At 40.6% G+C, this 24,046-nt stretch overlaps 1 protein-coding gene across 1 annotated transcript in view; it reads left to right on the top strand.

Annotated features, from left to right (window-relative positions):
- LOC133770918 (olfactory receptor 1J21-like) overlaps window positions 1–21,831 on the top strand; it is a 39,551-nt gene extending 17,720 nt beyond the window's left edge. Inside the window, 3 exon segments of the mRNA XM_062206710.1 lie at window positions 20,909–21,123; window positions 21,125–21,203; window positions 21,205–21,831. Coding sequence (XP_062062694.1) covers window positions 20,909–21,123; window positions 21,125–21,203; window positions 21,205–21,831 — 921 coding nt within the window.
- The last annotated feature ends 2,215 nt before the right edge of the window (window positions 21,832–24,046 follow it).

Here is a 24,046-nt window from a genome sequence, read left to right as displayed (position 1 = left end):
GGGTCTTTTCCAAGAAGTCTTTGCCTGTACCTATATCTTGCAGGGTTTCTCCAAATCTCTCTAATAATTTGATGGTTTCGGTTCATAGATTTAAGTCTTTAATCCATGTTGAGTGAATTTTTGTGTAAGGTGAAAGGTATGGGTCTTGCTTCAAGCTTCTGCACGTGGAAATCCAATTTTCCCAGCACCATTTATTGAATAGGCTGTCCTTATTCCAGGGATTGAATTTGGATCTTTGATGAAATATAAGTTGGCGGTAGATGTTTGGATTGATTTCTGGTGTTTCTATTCTGTTCCATTGGTCTATCCATCTGTTTCTGTACCAGTACCATGCTGTTTTGATAACAACTGCCCTGTAGTATGACCTGAAATCTGGTATTGTGATGCCTCCGGCTTTGTTTTTGTTGTACAAGATTGCTTTGGCTATTCGAGGTCTTCTGTGTCTCCATATGAATTTCAGCATCATTTTTTCCAGATCTGAGAAGAAGGTCTTTGGTATCTTGATTTGTATTGCATTGAATGTATAAATTGCTTTTGGGAGAATAGACATTTTGATGATATTGATTCTTCCAATCCATGAGCATGGAAGATTTCTCCATTTTTTGGTATCCTCTTCTATTTCTTTCTGTAAGGTTTTGTAGTTTTCATCGTAGAGATCTTTAACGTCCTTGGTTAAGTTTATTCCAAGGTATTTGATTGTTTTTATAGCTATTGTAAATGGGATTGATCTTAGAAGTTCTTCCTCAGCAATGGCATTGCCTGTGTATACAAAGGCTGTTGATTTTTGTGGATTGATTTTATATCCTGCTACTTTGCCAAACTCTTCGATGAGTTCCAGTAGTCTCTTAGTAGAGTTCTTTGGGTCCCCTAAATTCAGAATCATATCATCTGCAAAGAGGGATAGTTTGAGTTCTTCCTTCCCAATTTGTATCCCTTTAATTTCTTTTTCTTGCCTAATAGCTCTGTCTGGAAATTCCAGATCTATATTGAAGAGCAGTGGTGAGAGTGGGCATCCCTGTCTGGTACCAGATCTCAACGGAAATGCTTCCAACTTTTCCCCATTCAATAGGATGTTGGCCGTGGGTTTTTCATATATTGTTTTGATTGTATTGAGGAATGTTCCTTCCATACCCAGTTTGCTTAGAGTTTTCATCATGAAAGGGTGTTGTATTTTATCAAATGCTTTCTCTGCATCTATTGAGAGAATCATATGGTTTTTCTTCTGCAGTCTGTTAATGTAGTGTATTACATTGATTGTTTTGCGAATGTTGAACCATCCCTGCATACCAGGGATAAATCCCACTTGGTCTGGGTGGATGATCTTTCTGATGTGTTGTTGCATTCTATTGGCCAGAATTTTATTGAGGATTTTTGCATCTGTGTTCATCACGGATATTGGTCTGTAATTCTCTTTCAATGCTGCATCTTTTTCTGGCTTAGGAATTAAGGTGATGCTGGCTTCATAGAAAGAATTTGGGAGGATTCCCTCTTTTTTGATTGTTTTGAATAGTTTGAGAAGAATTGGAGTTAGTTCTTCTCTAAATGTCTGGTAGAACTCAGCAGTGAATCCATCTGGTCCTGGGCTTTTCTTTGTTGGGAGGGCCTTTATTACTGTTTCAATTTTGTGTCAGTTATGGGTCTGTTTAGGTTTTCTATGTCTTCCTGGCTCAATTTAGGTAGGTTGTATGTGTCCAAGAATCTATCCATTTCTGATAGATTTCCTTGTTTGCTGGCATACAAGTCCTTGTAGTAATTTCTGATGATTCTTTTTATTTCTGTGGTGTCTGTTGTTACGTTTCCCTTTTCATCTCTGATCCTATTGATTTGGGTCTTTTCTCTTCTTTCTTTAGTTAGCTGGGCCAATTGGGTGTCAATTTTGTTTATTTTTTCAAAAAACCAGCTCCTCGTTTGGCTGATTTTTTTTGTAATTTTTTTTGGATTCAATCCTGTTGATTTCTTCTTTGATTTTAATTATTTCTCTTCTCCTACTGGGTTTGGGTTTGGTTTGCTGCAGATTTTCTAGATCCTTGAGATGACTTGAAAGCTCATCTATTTGGTGCCTCTCCAATTTCTTGATGTAGGCACCTATTGATATAAACTTTCCTCTTAACACTGCTTTTGTTGTATCCCATAGGTTTTGGTATGTTGTGCTGTTATCCTCATTTACTTCCAGAAAATTTTTGATTTCTCTTTTAATTTCTCCTATGACCCATTGTTCATTCAGGAGCATGTTGTTCAATCTCCATGTGTTTGCACGTGTTCTAGGGATTCCCGAGTTGCTAATTTCCAATTTCATTCCTTTGTGGTCTGAGAAGCTGCATGGTATGATTCTAATCCTTTTGAATTTGCTGAGACTTGCTTTATGGCCTAGTATGTGGTCAATCCTACAGAAGGTTCCATGTACTGCTGAGAATGATGTAGAATAGATGTAGGATGAAATGTTCTGTAGATATCTGTTAGATCCATTTGGGCTATAGTGTCATTTAAATCTTCTGTCTCCTTGTTGATCTTCTGTCCTGTTGATCTGTCTATCTCTGAGAGTGGAGTATTGAAGTCCCCCAGTACTATTGTATTGGTGTCTAAGTCTCCCTTTAAGTCCCTTAACAAGTCTTTTAAATAAGCTGGTGCCCTGTAATTAGGTGCATATACATTGATAATCGTTATATCTTCCTGTTGAATGGATCCCTTAATCATTATATAGTGCCCCTCTTTGTCTCTCCTAACAGTTTTTGTGGTAAAGTTTATGTTGTCCAATATTAAGATGGCTACGCCCACTCTTTTTTCATTTCTGTTAGCATGGTATATCTTTTTCCAGCCTTTCACTTTCAGCCTGTATGGATCATTATTGGAAAGATGAGTTTCTTGTAAACAGCAAAAAGATGGGTTTTGTTCTTTTACCCAATCAGCCAATCGGTGTCTTTTAACTGGACAGTTCAAGCCATTAACATTCAATGTGACTATTGAGAAGGAGTAACTTTGCCCTGTCATTTGCCAAAGACTTTTTCTAATATATGGTTTGAGACTCCTGTGATCTTTTGCTGTGAGGTTTCCTTCCTTTATCTTCTTTCATATTGGTGACCGTGTTTCTGTGTTTCTGTATGTAAGACATCTTTAAGCATCTTTTGCAGGGCTGGACGAGTGGCGACAAATTCTTTCAGTTTCTGTTTGCTGTGAAAGGTCTTTATTTCACCTTCATTCACAAATGAGAGCTTTGCAGGATATAATATTCTGGGCTGGCAGTTTTTCTCTCTTAGTACCTGGGCTATATCTCACCATTCTCTCCTAGCTTGTAGGGTTTCTGATGAGAAGTCAGCTGTGAGTCTAATTGGAGATCCTCTGAGAGTAATCTGGCGTTTCTCTCTTGCACATTTTAGGATCTTTTCTTTGTGTTTCACTGTGGTGAGTTTGATTACGACGTGTCGTGGTGAGGATCTCTTTTGATCATGTTTATTAGGGGTTCTATGAGCTTCCTGTACTAAGATGTCTCTGTCCTTCTCCAAACCTGGAAAATTTTCTGCTAGTATCTCACTAAAAAGGCCTTCTAATCCTTTCTCTCTCTCCATGCCTTCAGGAACTCCTAGAACCTGAATGTTGGGTTTTTTAATAGTACCCTGTAGATTCCTGACAGTATTTTTTAGATTTCTGATTTCTTCTTCTTTTCTTTGATTTGACTGTTTCCTTTCCTGTTCTCTGTCTTCTAATTCCGATATTCTCTCTTCTGCTTCACCCATTCTGTTTTTAAGGCTTTCTAATGCGTTTGTCATTTGATCTATTGAGTTCTTCATTTCATTGTGGTTTTTTGTCACTATCTCAGTTTCATGTTCTACTAGTTGTTTCATTTCATTTTGATTCCTCCTTAATATTTCATTTTCACGAGAGAGATTTTCTATCTTGTCCATTAAGGATTTCTGTAGTTCAAGAATTTGTTTTTGAGAACTTCTTAATGTTCTTATCAATTTTTTGAGATCTGCTTCTTGCATTTCCTCTATCTCTTCATCTTCATAATCTTGCATTGGCGTGTCTTGTTCATTTGGAGGCCTCATAGTGTCTTCCTTGCTCTTGTTACCTGGGCTTGTATGTTTGTTGTTTGGCATGTTGGAGATAATTTATGGTTTATTATTATTATTTTTTTTTTGCTGTGGTGTTTTTTTCTCGTTATACTATGCCTCTAAGTGGGCTGTCTGCTTTGATGGATCCTTAGAGGCTGTGATGGGTGTGGCCAGAGAGCTCTGCTTGATTCTTCAGGTTTAAGGCTGTGCAAAAAGCGACTCACCCAGATTGTTCACTCCCTTGCTCCTTACTGGATTGCTTGCTCGCTCTCTCTCTCTCTCTCTCTTTTTTTTTGACTCTGTTGGGAAGTAATCGCGAATGGCTGAGTGGAATTGAGGGTAGTTGAAATCTGGCCTCTGTGAGTATTCGTTTGATCTACCCCTGGGACCACACAAAGAATTTATGCAGCCCTCAACGTGTTCTCAAGATTCACCAAATTCCGAAGTTACTGAGTTTGTGGCTGCGCTTTAGATATGTAAAATGGCGCTCTTTGTTTTGCTTGTAGAGTGACAAGAGAGGCCTCTGCTTTCCCCCCCAATGTCTCGGGTTTCTGCTGTCTTTGTCTTACCTCCCTCCCATTCCCGCGCTGGTGAGAGTCTGCGGCTCCTCTCCCGCGGTTGAGTTTCCACGCGGTGGGCTCCCTGTAGGTCCTCTGTGTCACATCCACTAGATCCGGAAGCGTTTCCTCTGCAGCTTTTTTCTTGTGTCTTTTCCTGAGGCTACAGTAATTCCACTTTTATGAAACTTTATTTTCCCAAACCACGGCGCACGTCCTCACTATCCGCCATCTTGGCTCTGCCCCCTCAATTTTTGAGGTTTCTTTTGTCAGTTTCCACCTTCATTGCATTGTGGTCAGAAAGGATACCTGATAATGACTTCAATTTCTTTGAATTTGTTGAGACTTGTTTTATGGCTGAGTATATGGTCTATCCCTGAGAATGTTTGTGCTGATGAAAAGAATGTGTATTCTGCAGCTTTGGAATGAAATGTTCTGTAGATATTTGTTAGGGACACTTGATTTGTAGTGTAGATTAGCTCTGTTGTATCTTTCTTCCACCCCAAGAAGCCTTTTATTTAAGGTATACAAACTTCAGGTATTTCATAAATACAACTTTAGGAACATAGTGATTCTTCCCACTGTACTCACCCTCCCACCTGCACTTGCACCCCTCTTCCTCCTCCCTCTTCTATTCCCATTATTATTTTTTACTAAGATCTACTTTCAATTAATTTTATACACATAAGAATAACTCTATACTAAGCAAAGAGTTCAACAAACAGTCTGGAAAAAACGTTGTTCTTCAACAGTTGAGAAAAGGGCTGTTCAAAGTCATCACATCTCAAAGTGTCAATTTCACTTCTACAAATTACCTTTATGGTGCTCTGTTAGTTATCACAGATCAGGGAGAACATACGGCATTTGTCATTTTTGGACTGGCTTATTTCACTAAGTATGTTTTTTTAATTTCATCCATTTTGTTGCAAATGACAGGATTTCATTTTTTGAACCACTGTGTTCCATGTAGTACACATCTAATGATTTCTTTATCCAGTCTTCATTTGATAGACATTTGGGTTGATTTTATATCTTAGCTATTGTGAATTGAGCTTCAATAAACATGGGGGTACAGATAATTCTTTCATATACTGATTTCATTTCCCTTGAGTAAATTCCGAGGAGTGGGATGGCTGGGTCATATGGTAGATCTATATTCATATTTCTGAGGTATCTATACACTGTATTCCACAGTGGCTGTACCAGTTTGCATTCCCAACAGTGGTGGATTAGGGTACTTTCCCCCCACATCCTCACCAGCATTTGTTATTTGTTGATTTTTGTATGAGAGCCATTCTAACTGGGGTGAGGTGAAACCTCATTGTGGTTCTGATTTGCATTTCCCTGATGGCTAGTGATCCTAAACATTTTTTCATGTGTCTGTTGGCTAATAGGATTTCCTCTTTGAAAAATGTCTGTTTAATCCTTTGCCCATTTCTTAACTGGGTTGCTTTATTGTTGAATTTCTTGAGCTCTTTATGTATTCTGGTTATTAACCCTTTTTAGTTGCATAGTTTGCAAATAATTTCTCCCATTCTGTTGATTGCCTCTTCACTTTGCTGAGTCTTCCTTTTGCAGTGCAAAAGCTTCTCAATTTGATGTAACCCCATTTGTCAATTTTGGCTTCGATCAACTGTGCCTCTGGGGTATTTTCCAAGAACTCTTTGCCTATGCCAATGTCTTTCAGGGTTTCCCCAGTGTTCTCTAATAATTTGATGTTATTGGGTTGTAGATTTAGGTCTTTGATCCATTTTGAGTGGATTTTTGTATAAAGTATAAGGTAGGGGTCTTGCTTCATACTTCTGCTTTCTCATACTAACTACTCTTCTAGCTAGTTACAGGATGCTAGTACTGGATGGTCAAGTAGAGAGAAATGTATCCCCATTTTTTCCCTATAGGTTGGCAGGTACATTGTCCCCCACAGGGCTCTAAGCTGGACTCATGCCAGGCTCTTCCCACAGCTTTATTGCCAGTAGCTTGGGCTGCTACAGTCTGGTCTCACCTTACTCCAAAGCTGGTGGTGAGGCTCTCTGCTGAAAGGGTCCTGAGTTGTGCACATCCACACCCTCCATGTAGATCCACAGGGTCCCTCTAATTTGTGTGGAGTTTCCTCTGCAGTTTTCTCCCTAACCCTCCCCTGAGATTGCACTCTCTCTGCTTTTTTAAAACTATCTTCCCCTAGACTAGAGCAGTAACTTGCCTCCTTATTCTGCCATCTTGGAATCCTTCTGTTGTTTCTTGATTGATTTTTTTCCTTGGGATGATTTGTCCACTAGTAAAAGTGGGGTGCTGAAGTCATCCATTAGTATTGATTGGAACTTATGTCTTCCTTTATATCCATGATACTTGTTTTATAAAACTGGGTGCCCTAGTATTGGGTGCATACATGTTTACTATAGTCACATCTTCTTGTTGAATTGATCCCTTAATCATTACATAATGAACATCTTTGTCTCTTAACAATTTATATCTACATTCTATTTTGTCTGATACGAATATTAGCTACTCCTGCTCATTTTCAATTCCGTTTGCATGGAATATCTTTTTCTACTTTCCACATATACAGTCAGTGTATATTATTATTGGTGAAGTGTGTTTCATGTAGGCAGCATATAGATGATAGATGGGTCTTTTTTTTTAAATCTATTCAGCCAGTCTGTATCTTTCAACTGGAGAACTTAGTCCATTTACATTCAAGGTTATTTTATAGTTCATAAATAGAATTCTGAGAATATAATTGATTTTCCCTCCCTCTCTCTCCCTCCCCCTCCTTCTACTGTCTTCCCCTTCCCCTCCCCTCCCTCCCTCCCTCCCTCAATCCATCTCTCTCTATTTTCTTTCTCTCTCTCTCCCCCTCCCCTCCCTCCCTCCCTCCCCCCCTCTCCTTCCTTCCTTCCTTCCTTCCTTCCTTCCTTCCTTCCTTCCTTCCTTCCTTCCTTCCTTCCTTCCTTCCTTCCTTCCTTGTCAGTGGCTTAATTCTCCATCAAATAAAGAGCTCAAAAGGTAAAAAGCAAAAAAAAAAAAAGATTCTAATTTAGTGGGAATATAGGCAAGGACTATAACCAATAGTTAAATGGAAAGATGACCATTTCACCTAAACACAGTAAATTTTACACTTGATCTTAGCCAAAAGGCCAAGAAGCAATACATAGTAAATTTTAAAGTAATCACAGATCATTAAAATGATAGAGATGTAATATTCTTAACCATTTATTTGATAAAGATGTAAAATAGGTTGACAAAACTATATTTGCAACAATACTTATACAGGTCTTTTCTTTTTTATTATTATTTTCTTTTTAAGTTTTAACTTCCACATAGAAGGGAGAACATCTGCTATTTGCCTTCCTGTGTCCAGCTTATTTCACACAACATGATGGTCTCTAGTTGTATCCATTTTAATGTGAACAGTAGAATTTCATTCTTTTTTGTGTATATATATCACATTTTCTTTACCCATTCATTTGATGATAGTCACCTAGGTTGATTCCATATTTTAGCTATTGTGAACGGTGTTGTTATAAACATGGTTGCAGGTATCTCTTTCATAAGTTGTATGCATGTCTTCTGATTATATACACAGTGGGATTTCTAGATTGTATGGCAAGTCTATTTCTATTTCTTAAAGAAATCTCACACTGCTTTCCACAGTGGCTGGACTAGTTTGCATTCCAGTCAACAGTGTGTAAGTGTTCCCCTTACTCCATATCCTCACCAGCATTTGTTACTTTCTGTTTTTTATTTTAGAATTTCTGACAAGAGTAAGGTGATACCTCCTTGTGATTTTGATTTGCATTTCCCTAATGGATAGTGATGTTGAGCATTTTTTCATATATTTGTTGGCTATTTCTATTTTTTCTTTTGAGAACTGTCTACTGAGGTCCTTTGCCATTTTTTAACTGACTTGGTTGTTTTTTAATGGTTGAATTTTAAATTTTTTATATAATATGAACAAATTTCATGCATTGCAAATATATAGATTTAGGAACATATATTGAATTTTTAAGTTGCTGATGTATTCTGGACATCAGTCCTTTTTTGGATAGGTAGTTTGCAAATATTTTTCCCATTCTGTTGGATGTCTCTTCACTGTATTGATCATTTCTTTTTCTGTGCAAAAGCTTCTGAGTTTGATTTAACCCCATTACTTTAGTTTTGTTTGTATTCCCTATACTTTGGGAGTCTTATCCAAGAAGGCAGTCCCTGAGCCAATGTTTTGGAGTGTTTCCCCTACATTTCTTTCCAGCAACTTCATAGTCTCAAGTCTTAAATTTAGGTCTTTGCTCCATCTTGAGAACTTTTGTATATGGTGAGAGGTATGTGTCTAATTTCATTCTTCTATATAGATACATCCATTTTTGCCATCACTATTTGTCAAAGAGATTATGGTTACTCTACTATATGGTCTGAGCACTTTGTCAAAAATCAGTTGGCTATATGTACGTGGATTAATTTCTGGGCTCTCTAGTCTGATCCACTGATCTATGTATCAGTGTTTGTGCCAGCACCAAACTGTTTTAATTACTATAGCTTTGTAGTATGCTTTCAAGGCAGGTATTGTGATGCCTCCAGCTTGATTTTTTTTCTTGTTCAGGATTGCTTTGGTTATTCTAGTTTTTTTTTATTCCATGTGAATTTTAGGATTGCTTTTTCTAATTTTCTACATCTTGATTTAATCTTTGTAGATTTACATATATCCAAGAATTTACCCATTTCTTAGAGATTTTCCAGTTTATTAGCATATAATTTTTCAAAGTAGTTTCTTATGACCCTTTGTATTTCAGTGCTGTTGGTTGTAATATTTATTTTTCCTCTCTAATTTGTTTTTTTTGTTTGTTTGTTTATTTGAGTTTTTTCCTCTGTTAATCTGGCCAAAGGTTTATGTACTTTGTTTATCTTCTTCAAAAAAAATCAGCCTTTTCTTTTGCTGATATTTTGTATTTTATTTTAGTTTCAGTTTCTTTCTTTTTTTAAAATGCATTTGTTTATTTGAAAGGCTGAGTTACAGAGAGAAATAGAGAGACACACACAGAGAGAGGGAGAGATCTTTGATCCACTGGTTCACTCCCCAAATGGCCATAATGACTTGAGTTGGGCCAGGATGAAGCAGGAGACTGGAGCTTCATCTGGGTTTCCCACCTGAGTGCAGGGGCCCAAGCACTTGGGCCATCTTCTGATGCTTTCCCAGACACATTAACAAGGAGCTGGATCAGAAGTGGAGCAACCAACTGGGACGTGTACTAGGGACCATATGGCTGAAACCAAGAACCAGGAGCTTCATCTGGGTCTCCCATGTGGGTGTCAGGGACCCAAGCACATGGGCCATTTTCCACTGCTTTTCCCAGTGCATTAGTAGGGAGCATCTGGGACTCAAACTGCTGCCCACATGAAATGCTTACGTCATGGGTGGCAGCTTTATCCACTATACCACAACACCGGCTCCTGGAGGATTTATTTTTTTAGTTTAAGGCTTTATTTCCTGGAAGTGTGCCTTTGGGCTTTGGAATGCCTAAGGAGGGCTTACACTTCAGTTTCAGGGGTGTGTGCTTGGGGCCCCAGAGAGCTTAGGTGTGGCAAGAGTCCAGAGTGACACCTCTGGCTACAGTTAGTGCAGGGAGAGGGATGTTAAAGTCGGCTAGCATGTTCACAGTCTCAGTTCTTTTGTGTGCCAGGGTGAACTAACTGATTCACAGTACCCAGGCACACACGTTCTACAGAACCCCGGCCCACTCTACAGTGTGTCCTCTAACCCTTCTCCCAGCATGCAGGGAGCTCTGAGTCTCCCAGTCAGACTGGATGGGTGCACAGGAACCCAGCCACAACCCACAACCCCCTCAGCTCTATGGCCTGTGCTCAGAATTTCCAGTCACAGAGTGCAGGGGGTCTACTCTCCACCCTGAAAGTTCCCAGTCCCAGTCCAGCAGCCCCCAGCAGTGGGGGAATCGGCTGCTGCTCTCTGGCTCAGGACACAGCTCTCCTATAGCTGCACCTCAGCAGATGGAGTCTGGTGCGTTGGTGGGGTAAGAGAGGGATGCAATGTGGCCTCACTTTATGGAGCCACGCAGTCGCCTAGACTCCCCCTTTCTCCCAGCCCAGACTCAAAGCCAGTGAGGACCATGGAAGTCTCCCTCAGGCAAAACCACCAGTGAGAGGGTGGCAGCCTCCTCTCACCTTGTCCTAGGAAGATGGTGCTTCCCAGCCTAGAACCTGCCATGTCCATGCAGGAGTGGCTGGTGGCAGTGTGTCTGTCCTCCCTCTTGGCTGTTCCATGGAGCCTCCTGGCTGTTCTCCACTGAAAATTTCTCTCAGTCAATGCCCCGGGGATGTGGTCCTTCCTTTGTTTTTCCCAGTACTTTCTGTGGTTGAGGTCAGCGTGGCTTCTCACTGTTCAGTCGTCTTGGATCCCTACTTGTCCATGATATGTAGTTTTCACTGTGATCTTTCACCTCTAATATTAAACTTATTCCCAAGTATTTCTATTTTGACAGCTATTGAAAATGTGGTTACTTTCTTGATTTCTTTTCCAGATGATTCACTATTGGCATATAACATTACTGATTTTTGTATATTAACTACCAATTATGCTGCAACTTTGCTGCATTTGTTGATTAGTTCTAATACATTATGGTGGAGGTCTTGGGGTTTTCTAGATTATAAGGTCACACCATCTGCAACAAGTTATAATTTGACTTTCTCCTTTCTAATTTGGAGCCTTTTTATTTCCTTCTGCAGTTCAATGCCCTACTAAGAACCTCCAGTATTATGTTGAATAAAAGTAGTGAAAGTAGGCTTCCTTGTCTTTTACCAAATTTGATTAAATGCCAAATTTAATTACTGCCTTCTCTCCAACAAATCTCTGTTAGAATACTGAAGAATTTTTTTCTATAGTCTTAAATTTCATCAAGATTGCTTAAAGCATACATTTTGAAATATTCACCTGAGCACTAATACTATCAATTCCTAGATGGTTAGTTTTAGCCCCTTATTTGGGTGAGGCCATGGTTACCTGGAAGTTCGTGATACTTGTTGGTATACAGCATTGTGTACACATTGAAGGATTATTTCTAGCCATCTGGTTCCATTTATGGTTGTTTTTCTAGAAATTCTAAGCAGTCTATTTTCTCTGAGCCTGTGAATACTTCTGTTTCAGCACTGGATAACACCCTAAGTCACATTTTCCCCCAAGTCTGCTGTTCATTTGCTTTTACTGATTGAATCTTATAAAATTCCCTAAACTCAAAATTTGCCCCAAATCTGCAGCTGATACGTTGTTCAATATGAACTGGAAAAATGCCTCAGTTAGTCCATCCCTGCCAGCCTCTTCCTGGCCTGTGGTGGGATCAGACCCTTGCCTTGAATCTGTGAATGCCACAATGCGGGATCACATCTAAGGCCCAAAGCCCAAGACCAGTGCAGTCTGGTGGTAGGACCAGACTCACCCTCCATGCTCTGGCTGCTGCTGAGGTGGGCTCACCACCCAGTGCTGCATTTAGCTGCCACTGGTGATATTGGCTGGGGTATAAGTCTTCCCAACCAGGACCACAGAACTGAAGCAGGCCCAGAGGTTCTGTTTGCAGGCGATGGCCTGGGGACAGGGACCATTAGGATGTGCTCAATGTTGAATTTTATCAGCCTGGTACTGAGTCCCCAAACAGTCCGGTAACTCCTTGCTGTCTGCCCATGACTTTAGGAAGGGTGATCAAAGCAGTCCCTCAGTTACTCATGCAGGACTTTGGTGAGTCACACTTGGGTCTCACAGTCAACAGATCCTGTGCAGTCTTGGGGGTGCACACCAGGCCTTCAAGGGGCCAGTGGTGATACTCACTGGAACAAGTGGTTTCCACCAGGACACAGGTCTCTGATACTGGGGCAAGTCCAGAGATTCTGCTCACTCATTGGTACTTGCCTTGCATGGAAATCATTAGAATCTGCCCAGCATTGGGCTTTGCCAGCCCAGCACTGAGTCACAAAACACAGTCCTGTGGCCCCTAGCTTTCTGTCCAATGTTTGGGTAGAGTGACAAGGACAACTCCAGCTACCCAGACTCCAGGTGGGTCACACCCAGTTCCTACAGTCATAGGTCCCTACAGGACTTGCGATTGTCTGCCAAGCCTACCAGGCTGGCAGTGACATGTGCCAAAACGAGTTTAACAGAGCTCAGGTCTCTGCCGGATGCTAAGCAAAGTCTAGTGGCTCAGTCTGTAAGCACTGGCAATGGACAAGGGCAGCTAGAAGCCTTAAGGCTTTATGGTCTTGGCACAGTAGTCCTGGCTCCAAGCTCCCAAGTATGGTCCTAAGCTCCCTCTCCTGGCATCTCCTTATCACTGGAGTTTCACTTGTTGCAGGGGGAGGTGTGGCAGAGACTTCTGGGCTTGAAGCCCTGAATATTCATTCCGTATATGTGGGCCTGGGATCCAGGGCACTGGGGTCAGCCCAACTAAGTTTTTGTAAGTGGGCCTGGCACTGCCGTTCAGGTCATTCTCTCTCTCCCAAGAGGGAAACATCTCCACATTGTGCGTCTTAGAGCTATAAAATGCTGATAAGGGCAACTCTTTCCTTCTTACTATCTTCAATGTGACTTTTCTGACAGTTGTAACAAGATGAGGCACTGTGTCTCTAGCCTAGCTTCCATAGCTCTTGTGAAAGTGATTTAGCATGTGTATAGCTGTTCACATTGGTATCTCTGTGGGGAGATGGTCATCAGAATTCCTTATTCAGCTGCCATCTTGATTCCTCTCGGCTAAATTGTGTGTGTGTGTGTGTGTGTTTTAAAGTACTTTAGGTTTCCATTTGTTGACCATTGTCAACAAACAGAATTCTCAAAATGATTTTTTTCCAACCTCCTGATGTAAAGGAGAAAACTTTAAAAACTTTGTTTTTTTTTCCCCTGGACCACGTTTTTATATGGCTATTTACCATATTGAGCCTCTTTTCTCTGAAATCCCTGTTAATCTCATTTGCCCATTTTTCTTCTTTATGGTGTATTGCATATGTGAATATATGTTATTATTAAATTATAAGTTATTGCCGAAGACAAGCTTTGATTAGGAACTGGAAGGGTGCAGGGGGTGCTGAAGAGGAAGATTAAAGTCCACAGGTGGTTCTGTTGCCTGGAGAAGGAGCAATGACATTTGTTAATTCACAGTGGTATCTTTGCTCATAGTATTAAGTCAAGTAAGAAATCTTGCAGAGTCAGGGATTTTATTTTCCTCCTCATGCAGGTAGGCAGAGAGAGATGCCAGAGATGTTCTTCTGATTTGAGAAGGAAGGAACTTTTCCCAAATAGAAAAAGATCAGGTTAATTGTAGCATTATAATCAGAGCTACAGATTATCAACTATGACCTATGGGACCAGAAATAATTCCTGAAGTCTAAATATCTTACAAGACTTCATTAAAAAAGAGCTCCAAAGTACAGATAGATTTTAATACAATCAGCACAAATTGATAACATTTGTGAATGTTCACAAATATGTACCTGAGATAAGGAGTACATGATAGTCATTTGCTAGGAACCATTGAAGAAACAGAGCTAGAGATCTATGCAGTTAATTTGGAACCAATTTTAAGGGATTCATTAGAAAGCCTATAGTCTATCGTGCTGTGAGAATCTTACAGGAATATAATACTGGCTTCATAACTTTTGGGCAAGAGACTAAGATTCCTAGAAACTAAATTACAGTCCCCAGTGTCCCATGGTGATGGTAGGGTGTAAGTCCCCTTAGTCTTGTCCAGAGGATATTAGAGTGTTTCTGCTGTTCTCAAGAGAGCATGTAGTTCAGAAACAAGAGATTTTGCATCCCATTTTCCCCCGTGTAAAGACACAAAGCTTTGTGAACCAAAAAGTTCCTCAAAGCAGCCTTGTTGTTATTATATTCCTCCAAGGATGAACTCTCTCATGCCTGCTTCAATAAGAAGTTCTTCCCCGAAGGGAACCACAGGCAAAGAGGTAATTATTTCCTGTTTGTTTCTAATCTGGAGCTGGGGAAGGGAGAGTTGTCCCCAGGTCCTCTCCTTGGTTTATAAAATTAGAACTCACACGTATTTCTCATGAGCTGTGAACAGGTGTATATCAGTATACACACGTATCTTATTTGGTTTTAAACTGATAGCTCTTCTGCCTGTTGCAATGCAACTTCGAGACCCTTAGAGACTCCAGCTGTTTTACTGTATTCTGTGTCTTCCAGAGAGAAATGGAAGAACTTTCCAAAGCCTTGTAGTCAGAGGTACCTGTGCTCATCACTTAAGGGGTCATGTCGGAGCAGGAGAATTTACACCCAGTAGTGTGTTTCTCTGTGTGTGTGAGTGTGTGTGTGTGTGCATGTGGAGTATGGGCTACTGAGCCCAGACTTGATCCCTTCCCATACCAGAGGATGATGGACAGCTCCCTGTAGAACAACCTACCTTGAACTGAGAATCCACATTCTGAGAAGACAGGGCCTAAACAAACCTCTATTTAGAATTTATCTTAAACTGATCTTCTATCTAATTTTTGAGAGCATACTGAGCACTTTTATCTCCTTTTGATTATTTTTAGCCCATTAACTGTTCTTGGGTTTTCTTCCAAGTTCTAGAACAAAGCTCTGCAATTATTTTCACCTTTGTTGCCACAATCCAGGTGGAGACAGATATGATTTTGTACCTAAACTGTTGCAATAGCCTCCTATGCACATTTCTGCTGACACTCTGGCCTTGCTATAATCTGATCTCTATCCAGTAGCCAACAGCTACTGAAAGAATTGTCACTTCTTTCCCTAACCATTTTCTTAGGTATACTACTGCTCCAAGGATAAAATAGAAATTTTCTATTGTAAGAGAAAGGGCCTTATATACTTCTGCCCATAGATAATTCTCAAATCCCATATCTTTCTCATGCTCTTGAATTTTCTGTTTCTCAAATACCCTAGTCTGTCCTCACCCAGCACTTTATGAGTGTGCCTGTTTTTGTCTTTACCGAATAGGCTCTTAGGTTAGATATGTTTCAGAGAACACATAAGAATAGACTTTCTCATCACCTTAGTCTCTTACAATTTGATAATCTATCAAAGTCATGAACATATATTCACTCCAATTCCATTTCTAAGAATTTTTCCTACAGATATATGTGCTATGCAAAATGACATATGACAATGCTTCTTTTGCAATTAATTGAAAATAGCAAAATATTAGAAACAACCTACATGTTCTACAGATAGCTAATTAGTAATTTCATTGTGATATACTATTGTTAACATAGTGATGAGTAATATAATTGAATGTGGAATTCATCTCAGGTGATAATATTACCTTAATAGGATTTTTAGTGTTGGAGCCTAAAGAATGTATGGATTTTATAGATAATTTTAGTCATGCTGGGAGAATTGGTACATTAATGTGAATCTCAGTTAGTCCCCAAATGAATGATGAGTCATTTAGAGAGACATCTCTCTAGTTCTCAAAGACTGAACAAGTCTTCGTATAGAAGATGGATTGCTTTTCCAGTAGGCCATGATGTTTTCGTTCCCTGTTCTTTCTTGTGATTGTTCACAAGGGTAGGTCTAAGACCTGAAGGAGAAAAACAGAGAAATGATAGGATTAGAAAGTGTAAAAAGTAAATTTTTTAAAAATTTTATTTTTATTTGAAAGGCAGTTACAGACTGAGAGAAATGGAGACAAAGAGAGGTCCTCCATCCACTGATTCACTCCTCCAGTGGCCACAAATGCTGGAGCTGTGCCGATCTGAAGCCAGAAGCTTCTTCCGGGTTTTCCACATGGGTGCAGGGACCCATGCACTTGGGGCACCTTCCACTGCTTTCTCAGGCCATAGCAGAGAGCTGGATCGGAAGTGGAGCAGCTGGGACACAAACTGGTGCCCTTTGATGGGAAAAATATCCACAAAGAATCACTGGCATGGAACCTAGGTTAGGAACTGCAAACTGTGGAGAAGGAAACCATATTGTGTGTTCACACTAGATAGACCAAGAATTTCCTGGCAGATTCAAAATGTGACTGAAACACCAGATATTTCCCGGTGTTCTGAGGACTTGAATAAACATTATTTATTTTTTTTTTGAGGTGAGAATACAGAAGGTGAGATTTTTTTTATTAAACTTTTATTTAATGAATATAAATTTCCAAAGTACAGCTTATGGGTTACAATGGCTTCCCCCTCCCAAAACTTCCCTCCCACCCACAACCCTCCCCTTTCCCGCTCCCACTCCCCTTCCAATCACATCAAGATTCATTTTCAATTCTCTTTATATACAGAAGATCAGTTTAGTATATATATATATTTTTAATTTATTTATTATTTATTTATTTTTGACAGGCAGAGTGGACAGTGAGAGAGAGAGACAGAGAGAAAGGTCTTCCTTTTGCCGTTGGTTCACCCTCCAATGGCCGCCGCGGTAGCGCGCTGCGGCCGGAGTACCACGCTGTTCCGATGGCAGGAGCCAGGTGCTTCTCCTGGTCTCCCATGGTGTGCAGGGCCCAAGCACTTGGGCCATCCTCCACTGCACTCCCTAGCCACAGCAGAGAGCTGGCCTGGAAGAGGGGCAACCGGGACAGGATCGGTGCCCCAACCGGGACTAGAACCCGGTGTGCCGGCGCCGCAAGGCGGAGGATTAGCCTGTTAAGCCACGGCGCCGGCCAGTTTAGTATATATTAGGTAACGATTTCAACAGTTTGCCCCCATATAGCAACACAAAGTGAAAAAAAATACTGTTGGAGTACTAGTTATAGCATTAAATAAGAGTGTACAGCACATTAAAGACAGAGATCCTACATAATATTTTTTTTTAAATTAATTTTCAGGCCGGCGCCGCGACTCACTAGGCTAATCCTCCGCCTTGCGGCGCCGGCACACCGGGTTCTAGTCCCAGTCGGGGCACCGATCCTGTCCCGGTTGCCCCTCTTCCAGGCCAGCTCTCTGCTGTGGCCAGGGAGTGCAGTGGAGGATGGCCCAAGTGCTTGGGCCCTGCACACCATGGGAGACCAGGAGAAGCACCTGGCTCCTGCCATTGGATCAGCGCGGTGCGCCGGCCGCAGCGCGCCTACCGCGGCGGCCATTGGAGGGTGAACCAACGGCAAAAGGAAGACCTTTCTCTCTGTCTCTCTCTCTCACTGTCCACTCTGCCTGTCAAAAAAAAATTAATTAATTTTCTATGCCATTTCCAATTTAACACCAGGTTTTTTTTTTTTCATTTCCAATTATCTTTATATACAGAAGATCGATTCAGTATATAATTAGTAAAGATCTCATCAGTTTGTACCCACGCAGAAACACAAAGTGTAAAAATACTGTTCCAGTACTAGTTATAGCATCACTGCACATTAGACAACACATTAAGGACAGATCCCACATGGGATGTAAGTACACAGTGACTCCTGTTGCTGACTTAACAATTTGACACTCCTGTTCATGGCGTCAGTAATCTCCCTAGGCTCTAGTCATGAATTGCCAGGGCTATGGAAGCCTTTAGAGTTCGCTGACTTTGATCTTATTTTGACAGGGTCATAGTCAAAGTGGAAGTTCTCTCCTCCCTTCAGAGAAAGGTACCTCCTTCTTTGATGGCCCCATTCTTTCTACTGGGATCTCACTCACAGAGATCTTTCATTTAGGTCTTCTTCTTTTTTTCTTTTCCATGGTATCTTGGCTTTCCATGCCTGAAATACTCTCATGGGCTCTTGAGCCAGATCTGAATGCCTTAAGGGCTGATTCTGAGGCCAGAGTGTTGTTTAGGACGTCTGCCATTCTATGAGTCTGCTCTGTATCCCACTTCCCATGTTGGATCTTTCTCTCCCTTTTTGATTCTATCAGTTAGTATTATCAGACACTTGTCTTGTTTGTGTGATCCCTTTGACTCTTAGACCTATCAGAGCCATCAATTGTGAGCTGAAATTGATCACTTGGACTAGTGAGATGACATTGGTACATGCCACCTTGATGGGATTGTATTGGAATCCCCTGGCACATTACTAACTCCATCATTTGGGGCAAGATTGATTGTGCATGTCCCAAATTGTACATCTCCTCCCTCTCTTTTTCCACTCTTAAATTTAACAGGGATCACTTTTCAGTTAAAATTTAAACACCTAAGAATAATTGTGTGTTAATTACAGAGTTTAACCACTAGTACTAGAACAACAACAACAACAACAAATACTAAAAAGGATAAAGTATTACATTGTACATCTAGGGTCAGGACAAGAGCTGATCAGGTCATTGTTTCTTATAGTGTCCATTTCACTTCAACAGGTTTCCCCTTTGGCGCTCAGTTGTTGCTGATCAGGGAAAACAAATGATATTTGTCTCTTTGGGACTGGCTTAATTCACTCAGCATGATGTTTTCCAGATTCCTCCATCTTGTTGCAAATGACTGGGTTTCATTGTTTCTTACTGCTGTATAGTATTCTATGGAGTACATGTCCCATAATTTCTTTATCCAGTCTACTGTTGATGGGCATTTGGGTTGGTTCCAGGTCTTAGCTATTGTGAATTGAGCTGCAATAAACATTAATGTGCAGATGGCTTTTTTATTAGCCAAATTAATTTCCTTTGGGTAAATTCCAAGGAGTGGGATGGCTGGGTTGTATGGTAGGGTTATGTTCAGGTTTCTGAGGAATCTCCAGACAGACTTCCATAGTGGCTTAACCAGTTTGCATTCCCACCAACAGTGGGTTAGTGTCCAGAAGGTGAGATTTTGAACAGACTTTTTATCCATATTTCAAGGACAATCCCTTTAGAAAGTGTGATGTAGACTGAAAATTTGAGTGGCAAGAAATCTTCCTAAAGGAAAAACTGATGACTGTCTTACAATGAATGTCACTCGATATTTTATGTTTCTGAAACAGATTCATGACATTGATCCCGTTGCCTTGATCTTCTGGGCAGGGTATTTCCACCAAGTTTCCAGATCCTGATAGTTTGGAAGTCCAAAGAAGCCCACTGGATTCTCTTTTGTCTTATCCTATCCATAGGAACAGAGCATTAGCCAAAGAATGTTTCAGCACGGAGAGCAAGAGAGTCCAACAGACTGTTAAATAGAGATGCTCTGTTAGTTTTTCTAACAGCTAGTTGTTGACTTGCCCTTGCACCCTTTTATTTTTTTTAAACTTTTATTTAATGAATATAAACTTCCAAAGTACAGCTTATGGATTACAATGGCTTCCCCCCCACCAAACTTCCCTCCCACCCACAACCCTCCCCTTTCCCGCTCCTTCTCCCCTTCCATTCACATCAAGATTCATTTTCAATTCTCTTTATATACAGAAAATCAGTTTAGTATATATTAAGTAAATATTTCAACAGTTTACTCCCACATAGTAACACAAAGTGTAAAATACTGTTGGAGTACTAGTTATAGCATTAAATCACAATGTACAGCACATTAAGGACAGGCATCCTACATGATATTTTTAAAAAATTGATTAATTTTCTAAGCATTGTCCAATTTAAAACCAAATTTCTTTTTAATTTTCAATTATCTTTATATACAGAATATCGATTCAGTATATACTAAGTAAGGATTTCATCAGTTTGCACCCACACAGAAACACAAAGTGTAAAAATACTGTTTTAGTACTAGTTATAGCATCACTTCACATTGGACAACACATTAAGGACAGATCCCACATGGGATGTAAGTACACAGTGACTCCTGTTGTTGATTTAACAATTTGACATTCTTGTTTATGGCGTCAGTAATCTCCCTAGGCTCTAGTCATGAGTTGCCAAGGCTATGGAAGCCTTTAGAGTTCGCTGACTTCGATCTTATTTTGACAGGGTCATAGTCAAAGTGGAAGTTCTCTCCTCCCTTCAGAGAAAGGTACCTCCTTCTTTGATGGCCCCGTTCTTTCCACTGGGATCTCACTCACAGAGATCTTTCATTTAGGTTTTTTTTTTTTTTCCAGAGTGTCTTGGCTTTCCATGCCTGAAATACTCTCATGGGCTCTTCAGCCAGATCCGAAGGCCTTAAGGGCTGATTCTGAGGCCAGAGTGCTATTTAGGACATCTGCTATTCTATGGGTCTGCTGCTTGCACCCTCATTTCTTAATCTCACATTTCCATCAAGGACTCCTGGACTGACCTGATAATCGTTCCGATGCCTCCAGTTTTCTCTGAATTACGCGCTGATTTCTTGGTGGACCAATGACATCCTTCCACTACATCATCACTAGTCCAGTGGTGAGGCAAAAAGCTGGAGACGTTCTGGCTAAAATGGACTGCTAATTCAAAGCTGTGCTTTCTTTATACGATGCTCATAATCATTTCTCATTTTTTCACATCTCCATTTCTTTTTTTTTTTCATTTCCAACAAAAGAGAAGAAGACCATGAGAAGGGATAATCAGAGCAGTGTGTCTGAATTCCTCCTCCTGGGGCTCCCCATCTGGCCACAGGACCAAGACCTATACTATGCCCTGTTCCTGGGCGTGTACCTGACCACGGTGCTGGGGAACCTGCTCATCATCCTGCTCATCAGGCTGGACTCCCACCTCCACACCCCCATGTACTTCTTCCTCAGCCACTTGGCCTTCTCTGTCGGTCACTGTGCCAAAGACGCTGCTGAACATGCACACACACAGTCAATCCATCTCATATGTTGGGTGCATCTCCCAGGAGTTTTTTTTTCTTATTGTTTGGGAGTCTCGACAGCTTCCTTCTCACCTCCATGGCCTACAACAGGTATCTGGCCATCTGTCACCCCCTGCACTACACCACCATCCTGAGTCCAAGTCTCTGCTTCCTACTAGTAATTGTGTCTTGGGTCTTAGCCTTTGCTATTGCCCTCTTACACACCCTCCTTCTAGCCCAGCTCTCTTTCTACAAAGACAACGTTCTCCTTCATTTCTTCTGTGACCTCTCCACCTTACTGAAGCTGTCCAGCTCAGACACCCGCGTCAATGAGCTGGTTATCCTCACTGTGGGAACTGTGGTCATCACTTTGCCATTCATATGCATTCTGGTGTCTTACGGCTACACTGGGGCCACCATCCTGAGAACGCCTTCCATCAAAGGGATCTGCAAAGCCTTTTCCACATGTGGCTCTCACCTCACTGTGTTTTCTCTGTACTATGGAGCAATTATTGGACTGTACTTTTTCTCCTCATCTAGTACCACTAGTGACAAGGATGTCATTGTGGTTGTGTTGTATAGTCTGGTCACACCCATCTATAGTCTAAGGAATCTGGACATGAAAGGAGCTCTAGGTAATGTTTTTAGCAGAGGAAGAAGATTCTCACCATGATGGGCCTTCTCTTCCACGTCCTCTGTCTGGAGTTGTACAACCTCAGCCCCCCGCATGCACCCTCTCTCTGAACTGCAGTTTCTTAGCGAATGTCGATGCAGTATTATTTATTTATTTATTTTTTTGACAGGCAGAGTGGACAGTGAGAGAGAGAGACAGAGAGAAAGGTCTTCCTTTTGCCGTTGGTTCACCCTCCAATGGCCACCGTGGCCAGTGCACTGCGGCCGGCGCACCACGCTGATCCGAAGGCAGGAGCCAGGTGCTTCTCCTGGTCTCCCATGTGGGTGCAGGGCCCAAGCATTTGGACCATCCTCCACTGCACTCCCTGGCCATAGCAGAGAGCTGGCCTGGAAGAGGAGCAACCAGGACAGAATCCGGCGCCCTGACTGGGACTAGAACCCGGTGTGCCGGCGCCGCAAGGCAGAGGATTAGCCTATTGAGCCGCGGTGCAGGCCAGTATTCTTTTTTGAGCCTATGTTTCCTCCTGGACTTAGTTTAATTATGTTAGTGATGTTTAGAGCATCTTGGGAAAGGGTTTTACAAACATACCCATGCAACTCTCCTGTTCTATTGTTATTACACTTTTCATTCGACATGGCTTGTCCTCCAAGAATTTTAAAGTTTTACATACATGCAGCTCTTAATTTCTTTGAATAGTTAAAACACTTTGATAAGCCATTCTTAAGACAGAAATATTTCTTCTTGTAGGTTCATAATTTTATTCTGTGTTTAATTCCATGAAACATTTGGAATTTTGTTAGTAACCTTAATTAGAGATTTTTTTCTTTAAAATTTCCTATCCATTGCTCCACTTTTTTTTAAAAAAATGTTCATAGTATGATAATAACTAGGCACAAAACTTTTTTTTCCTTCTCAAATTGAGTGGGATTAATCACAAATTGAAGTGAGATGGTTTTCTGTAGGAGGCTGGGGCAATGGTCCAGACAGAGTTGGTTCAGAGACTTGATTGGATCTCTCGAGGTCCTACAAAGGTCAACTGGGTATACAGCATGGCAGTGAGAGCGGGAGTTAATGTGGCTTTCTGTGTGGTGATGCAATTATGGGTAATCAGTCCATTCTGCTAGAGGGGCTCAGCCTTCCAGGATGTGGGCTGAGGAGTGGCAAGGAGTCGAGGCAATCTGCACTGACTTCAGACAAGACTCCCACACAGCTAGATTTTACTTTAACTGAAAAATTATCCAACTACATGAATAGTGCCCATCTGTCCATCTAAAATGGTAGAGTTCTGTTTCTAGCTCTTGAGGAAATATCTCTGCTCAAGACACAGATAGCTACCTTCTTTGCTGTATGCTGATCACTGTGACAGATGTTTCCATTTCCATTATTTCACTTTTCCTAGTAATCAGTATGAAGGAATGAATTCAGATTGAGAGAGGGTCGGTAGCCAGTCTTGTGCCACTAAGCTAGCAATATGTAGTGGAAGTAGTGTTCAAGCTATTGTATATATGCGTTCAAATCCAGAAACCTACCAACCACTTGAATATTTTTCAAACTTGAGCAATATTTTTACTTTTTTACTGAAATTAAACTTTAATATTAAAAATATGAAAATAGCATTCAAACAAAATGGCAAATAAAACATTTAACTGGATATGTCTTTATGCTGTGTGTATATGTATGTTAATGTGATAGAGGATCATATTTTAAATAATAATCTTTAGGCTTACATAATAGAAAACTAACAATACTATTAAATTTCCTTCTGTCTCCTCCTCAATTTTATCATCTTTCCTCTTAAAAATCCTCAATATTCCCTCAATATTTAGTATTTCTATATTGATCCTTCAATTTTACCTATTCTAGAACTGCATATAAATAATACTATATTTATTCTGGGGTCATTGCTTTTTCTGCCTAATATTGTCAATGTGAAAATCATCATATAGTATCCTACTGTGAGAATATAGGACACTTCTTCTGTTCTATGTTCAGTGCCAGTTTGTTCCATCAGCATTTTGAACAATGAGCAATGCTGCTATGAACATTTTTACATGCATCCAGTGTGTATATGAAAGAGATTTGTAAATTATATACACATAAGAATTACTGGATTGTAGGGCATGTGTATGTTCAACTTAACTATCACTGCTATTTTTCCCCCTAAAATCAGTATACTAAGAAGCCAACGCGAAAAGCCTACATACTATCTGATCTTAACTATATGACATTCCCAGAAAAGGCAAAACCATTGAGA

The sequence above is a fragment of the Lepus europaeus genome, chromosome 12, assembly GCF_033115175.1.
Source record: "Lepus europaeus isolate LE1 chromosome 12, mLepTim1.pri, whole genome shotgun sequence".
In the NCBI taxonomy this organism is placed as follows: Eukaryota; Metazoa; Chordata; class Mammalia; order Lagomorpha; family Leporidae; genus Lepus; species Lepus europaeus.
This window is presented reverse-complemented; position numbering and strand designations above follow the sequence as displayed.